Genomic DNA, 7,023 nt, shown 5'->3' on the forward strand with positions numbered 1-7,023 from the left:
ACCCCGAGCTTCACTTCAGCTACAATGTCACTCGCACGAACACCCAACGCCCTTCGAAAATGGCCATGTCTCTACGATAATCCAATCTCCCTCTCTACCAGCTATATCCGAAACAACACTCGTTTCTCGGACAATCGCGCCCCGGGCACTATCAAACACAAAACCCCATCTCCACAAACCACCAGGCCATTTCACTGTACAGCCTCCTGCTATGCAGCTCGGTCTCCGGCTGCCCGTCGGGCTCAGGCTCAGACTCAGCGGCTCCGGCCAGTCTACTCGAGCGATGGCCTGTTCAACCTCCCCGCACACGGGGACCTGACAGCGCGGCTCAAGTACCTCGACGAGAAAGGACCGCTGCTATGGATGTCCGCGTTGGCCGAGGGGCTCCTTGACGACAAAGTCACGAAGAACACGTTCCTGGATATTGCAAAAAGATTACTGGAAACCGCTCATAGAGAGCTGCCATCCGCAGACGCCATCCGGGGGCTATCCTCAGGTGCGAGCGACACCACCCACTCTCTCCGACCCCTCCAAACACGCATCCCTAACTCTCCAGCACACACATAGACCCAGACCTCATCTTCCAAATCGGCTACATCATCTCCGGCGGTAACCCATCCTTCCGAGAATGGCTCCTCGCCTCCACCACGCACGCAGGCGCCCGCGTCCCCCTCCTCATGTCTGCCGCCAGATACCTGAACTCCCTGGGCAACTCCGCCCCAGTCCGCACCCCGACCCTCGAGAAAATCGAGCATCTCGCCCTGCACGACCGCGACCCGCGAGCCATGACCCTCCACGCTAAGATCCTCGGCCTCCGGAAACGCTACTCTGATGCCCTCCGCCTCATCGAGCAGGTCATGGCCCTCATCTACCCGTCCAAGGTACCCGTCGCGGAAGATGGGGGTTTCAGCATGGCGCGCATCGAGCCGCCCTGGCGCGTGTATGCGTGGCTGAAGGAGAAGGCCCAGGAACAAGCGAACCCAACTACGAAAACTGGCGAAGCTGAAGCTGGGGCTGGAACCCAGACGGATGACCTCCTGCGGTCCGCAGCGCTGGACTACCAGGACCCCAAGTCGCTGGTCCAGTATGCCACGGTGCGGATACAAGCGGGCGATTTGGCCATGTACGAGGATTGCATGAGCCGGGCCGCGACGGCGGGGAACGCCGAGGCCTGCCGCCGACTCGCTAACTTCTACTATCTCACTTCGCTGGGACGGTACCCGCGGCGAGGGGTGCGCGAGGACACGGCCTCCGTGGAAGCAGGGACGAAGCCAATCTCCAGCGCGTCCTCGCAGACGAGTGAACCGAGCAATCGGGGGAAATTCTCTGCTTTGCTGTCAAGCGTCTTCGGGCCGCAGCCTCGCGCGGAGTACCGCAAGCTAGCGATAGAATGGTACGAGCTGGCCTTCAGCCATGGGAGTGAGCGGGCGGCGGTGGTTCTGGCGGTGCTGCTGCGGGAAGATGGCTCCGCGGCTCGGGGGTTGCAATTGCTAGAGCAGATTGAGGGATCGCCTTCCCTTGGGCCCCTCGTGAGGCGGATCAAGGCGCAGTGGGATGAGCAGGATCAGGAGGGTGGTGTACCTCCTGAGCTGTTGGATGTTTGATCCGCCGTATGCCTCTACATGTCTGTATATTTTTTTGATACCCATAATGGAAGAGATTTTCCTACGGAGTCTGTGATTCTGCCGTTGTTTTTGTAGCATCTAGCCACCATACGGCCGCCATTGGACCTCCCTAAAGCGGTTATATGGCGGTGTTGTGAGGTGGCTGCGGACCAGATCAACGCTTACTATGTTATTGTCTTGCAGAGATCAATCCATCAGGCGCGTGACCAGGGATATTTCAGTATATTAAGAGATGTCATTCGACCATGTAGAACGCATTCTGGCCAACGCTATAAATCATAAAATGAATCATCAAGCTCATCTGCTTTGGACTTAAAAAAACAAGAAAAGAGAAACGAAGATGGTATCGACCAATTCTTCTCATATCATCCCGTCGTGAATGCACAGTATGAGTGCATAAAATGAAATTCGTAACAGAGTCCAAGAATGAGCATCCAACGCCTGTCGTGCTCCCTGTATGACCGACCCAAAATGACAACCCCTCGAAAAAAAGGTATATAATGCAAGTCATGATCTCGTTGCGGGAAATCGACCTTGTGTCGCATGTCATCTCCGCCGCCCCTTGCCCTTCCCCTTGCCGCGGGTTTTGAGCTCCACGAACCCGAGCTCCTTCAAAGCCTCGGTCAGAGGCGATGAGTCCCGCATTCCAGGAAAGTCTTTTGCGGGATACACGCGGAAAGGGTCGGACCAGACCTCGGCCAGGACGGGCATGGATTGGCCTGTGTCTTCCACAAGACCCCAGTTCATGAGCCGGAACTGGAGCCGGTAGACGCCAGCGGACCGGATCGAGAGGTCGGGGAAGACGAAGAAGGTCGCGGGGACTCGCACTTTGGCCAGATCCAAGCCGTTGGTAGAATTGGCCGTCCCAGGCTTCGTCTCTACCTTGTAATCCGCGCTTGTGGGATGAGGCGGGGCTGTCTGGGGATCTGGATCCAATTCGACGTGGAAAGGCGAAACAAAAGCTTTCCCTGAAAGCAGCGGCGTGCTCTGGCCGGGGCCATTCTCTTCGGCCCTTTGAGAGGTCGTGCGGTCCTCTCGGTTTGCGCACAACCCATCGGCTTCGGGCGAGCCGGGCCACGAATTCGCTGCTGATACTGGGAGAAGCAGACAGCCGACGGTAAGCCGAGGATCTTGAAGGGTGTCCAGATCGGTCTGTGATTGCGGGTCGAAGTCGGTGAGCAGCATCTGGATGATCGGCGGCGGATCTACTGGTCGCCGGTCCCTATCGCCAGCGCCGCAAGCCCGAGCAGCTATGGGTTGTTGTCGAATGTACAGGTGATAACGTGGGGACACCGAGACTCGTCTTGGGGGCGGCGAAGTCTCTGGAGAATGATTGAGTAACCGATCGAATCCCATCGGGATGCCTGATGAGACTTGTCGCGGCGGTTGCGGGGGTAGGGCTTGTAACAGATTTAAGCGGCCACTAAGCGGTACTGAGCTGCGATCAGAATGAACAGGACTGGGGATTGTCGTGGAGTTACTATACGGAAAGGAGTTGGTTAGCACTGTGGTTGATGGATGATTGAAACAGGAGCCGTCCGAGAAATATCTCCATGCACATTGAGTTATCCGTCTTTCTCTCCCCTTTGCTCTCTTTTGGTGTAAAATGAGCGGATGACTTACGAAGAATCGACGTCCCTTGTATGCTCTCTGGGGCTAACAGAAATCTGTCCATGATAGTGATTTGAGACCCCCTGGTGAGGAAACTGGGAGTAATCTGCGTCCGTTGGTGGACCGCTCCATCGCATTTTCGTTTGGCCTATAGAATCTGCACTGGCAGGCGCGATACTATCCCAATGATCCGCTCCCCTTGGCTGACCGCTCCGCAGTACTTTTAATTGTGGTAAGGAACCAGCACTGGCAGAGGCGCCGTTATACCTCTGCTCGGCGCCGCCGACCCGAGAGTGAACAGAAGAAGAGAATCGGGACTCGGTCGCAGGGGAGACGGCTGGCGGATCGTAGCCTTGGGTGCCTTGAAAAATAAACGGCGGCGGCGGTTCATGCTTAGAGTAGGAAGAAGCTGGATTCGGCGTCACCTCGCCCTGTTCACTGAGGGATGCGGAACTTTTCGAGTTGAGATGTCGGCTGACGGAAGTGGAATAATTCCATTGTGGAAACGGCGTGTCCGACATCTATGCAGAACCGCAACGGTGCTCGAGGGTCCTATCCTCCTTTGCCTCCGTGTAACCGTTCACTCCGTGTTAGAAGAAGGCAGAGGGCGAGGTCCCGCGGTATGCAAGGAAGCGAGGCATCCGTAAATGAGACTGAGTGCGGTAGGGGAATAGGCTTGACTGTGCGAGGGGCTTGAGTGATATCCTGATTGGTGCAGAGAAGCCAAATGATGATGTCGTTCTGCGAAGACCAGGGAACATTTATTGCTTATAGATGGATGCTGCGCGTTGATGAATAACAAGATGGGGACGCAAGACACTTATAGATAGTCGATCTTGGCTTTTGTTTGAACAATAAACGGTGACAAGTTAAACAAGATCATTCGTTGTGGATCAATAATGTCGAATCTATCTGAGTATGCTGGTTAGCATGAATAATTGCACATACGTTGGTGTTCGTCGACGACGACGACGACGTGCGGGCCACGGTCGTAAGGCGCAGTTGCTCTCCACCCTTTCGATTATTATTGGAGGGAGTTTGAAAGACACATGCTCAAGAAAACAGAATACAAGGGCCTGAAACGAAAGAGTCGAATCAGCAAAGGACAAGCGTCTGCTTGTCGAATGAGAGAGGCTGATGATGCTCCGAAGTATGGCTGGGTGTAGAGTACTACATAGTACTAGGTACTGACCTTGGGATGAACAACACCGTAGAGCAACTTCAGATCAGCCAATCCTGGCTAAAGTAGAGGATCAAATGGAGCCAACGCAGCCAGGACGCCAGGCGGACCTTCCCGACGGTTTTGTCGGTAAGTAATTAATCACAAGTAGTTGCCCCGAGTCCTTGTGTGTGTCAATGAGCAAAGAAAAGAGTAAAGACAAGCATAGCCGACCATGCAACGGCAACAACAGTGTGTTCCTGGCAGATGAATTACAAAGTATGTCTCCTGTGTCTGAGTGTGGCTTGGGAAGAGCAGAGAATAGATATCATAGTCAAAATTAAAATTACATACGAGTCCGATGGAGGAAAAAGTGCCACTCGCTGTTTTCCAATAGTAGGCGAAGAAAGGGTGGGACAGGGCTGATATTAAATACCGATACTATGATGGTCCAGATAGATGCATAGTTTCCATCTAAGAACAAAGAACAACAAAAGAAGGCTGGGACTGGAACCGCGGATTGCAAAGTGGATATCCTGGAAGGCTAATTATTAGGGTGCCGCCGAAACGCTCCAGGTTCCAGGATTCATTATTGAGAGTCTACCTTACCAGGCAACTGATCAAACATACTACGTTATACAGCAGGCAATGAGCATGATTAATGTGTGCGGGCAGAAAAGGGGTTGCAACTGTTGATACCTGATCCCTGACTGTATGCCGGAGGTCCCGTAACAAAAATACTATTAAGGTGAGGTTTTGTTGGGATGGATGATTTGTGTGTATTGTTTATAGGTATCCGCAATCGGAGAGCAAACAGTCGAGCAGGGATCAGGGAGTCTAGGATTCTAGGGACTCACTCTGGTGCGAGTTGAGATTACCGGTGGACTGTGATGGTACTTTAAGGTATCCAGTAGAACTTATGCAAGCCAACGGGACCAGTCAGTGCCCAATAACTTCGGAATATAAAACCCACAGCGAACCATACGGATGATCAGTATCGAGGATTTCTAGGAAATAGAACATGCGATCTGGTGTAACCAGGACGATGGACGCCACATACGGGATATTGATTGATTGGTCGCAATTCAGGAACCGTCTTTTCGCGATTGAACCATCAAAGACTTGGGAAAAATGGGTTGGCGGATTGATGATCCAGTACCGAGTAGTCGTAGGGAGAAGATACCAGGGCCTCAGGAGACAAAGACTGGCGAGAATCTAGTCTAGCGGTCGGAAATCCTCCCACTTTGATGGCGGTCTTTATTTCAGAGTGGACCTACCTTAACTAGGTACCCGAGTTGCTGATCCATCAAGGGCATTTCCTTTTCTGATGGATACCTCTACTCCGTATGTGGAGAGGTATGTAGTGTCGGAACTTATCTCTGTGCAGCTCAGTCCCGAGTAGATACTCCGCGATGCAGCACACATGAATGATAATGTCTCTTTCTTCCTGATTTGCATCGGTATGAAAAGCTTCGCCGGTGGATGCAAAATCAGATTCAGGAAGGACCCCAAAGGATCTTCAGAGATGGTGATGGACTGATGGAGTTGCTATACTAGGTCATTTGACCAATTCGATATAAGACTAAGAAATGAGGGTCGCTTATTGGAAACCTATCAAGTCTCCAGATGTTCTCTCAGAACAGGCCGTGGAGGGTTTCGGTTCTAAATGACCGAACCGCGATGGCAGGGAACGGTGTGAAGTGATTACATCTCCCCACATTTCACGAAACCCAGGAAACGATAGATAGTACTAGTGAGTTAGTGGCAGGGACAAAGTCACAAGAGAGCTACCCGGCGCTTCATTTTCTTGCGGCCGTACCTCAATTAACAGCCACGCACGATCCCCATACCTGCATCACATCGTTTCAACATTCCAGCTGGAGAGAATGAGGCGCAGTTTGACCAAGGTGGGCACTCGATTTCAAGTTTTCGACGGCGATCATGTGCTCCTTTTGCCTTCAATTTCGCATTCGCTCTTCCCAGGGCAGGAATATGCACACAAAGAGAGCTAACGCAATGCGAGGTTGCCTTTTTCCTTAGGATGGTTGATACGTAACACACCTTGATTCAATCCTTCTGCCAAGGATTCTAGGCATTCTGTACACCAAGGATTATGTGATCCGTCCTCGATATCAGTAATGGTTGACTGGTCACACTGGCATCATGGTAATCTTGCGAGCAGCAAGGATACACTCAATATTCAGTCTCAATATTTGTCCAAAGTCCTCCATACCATTGTGGTATCTGGAACGCATCAATTTCATGTAACTCCGCCAGCCAATCTTCCTCGATCGAGCTTGCAGAGAGTCTCTCACTCCGTTGGCTATCGCAGGGGCGTGAGGATTATTCCCCGTGCTTCCTGCAATGCCATGTTATTCCTGCATAGTGATTCTTGGTCGTGAAAATGCAAGGGTCCGAATGAGGGAGTAGCTCGCCATCGTCAGCCTGCAGTAAAATCCTCAAGCATGGTCGGCAAAAATCACAGAATGCTTGATTGCTACCGGGGACGGCTGCGGTCTCATCCCGATAATGCTGCCATACTTGAGCGGACCAGAGCAAGGGGATTCTGTTGAACAGCAGCTGACAATCCGCATAAGACGCTCGTTTGATCAGTGCATTAAGCCAAAA

At 52.4% G+C, this 7,023-nt stretch overlaps 2 protein-coding genes across 2 annotated transcripts; one reads left to right on the forward strand and one right to left on the reverse strand.

Moving 5' to 3' along the window:
* Positions 1-24: 24 nt before the first annotated feature.
* On the forward strand, positions 25-1,604 carry ALT_5456 (uncharacterized protein; the record flags this gene model as incomplete). The annotated part of the gene is made up of 2 exons (XM_033554789.2): positions 25-496; positions 568-1,604. 2 exons carry the CDS (start codon positions 25-27, stop codon positions 1,602-1,604), a joined length of 1,509 nt encoding a protein of 502 aa, XP_033410680.2.
* Positions 1,605-2,171: 567 nt separating this feature from the next.
* Positions 2,172-3,757, reverse strand: ALT_5457 (velvet factor family protein; the record flags this gene model as incomplete). The annotated part of the gene is made up of 2 exons (XM_033554788.1): positions 2,172-3,105; positions 3,249-3,757. 2 exons carry the CDS (start codon positions 3,755-3,757, stop codon positions 2,172-2,174), a joined length of 1,443 nt encoding a protein of 480 aa, XP_033410679.1.
* Positions 3,758-7,023: the final 3,266 nt, after the last annotated feature.

Source organism: Aspergillus lentulus (genome assembly GCF_001445615.1).
Source record: "Aspergillus lentulus DNA, contig: Alt09, strain: IFM 54703, whole genome shotgun sequence".
NCBI lineage: Eukaryota > Fungi > Ascomycota > Eurotiomycetes > Eurotiales > Aspergillaceae > Aspergillus > Aspergillus lentulus.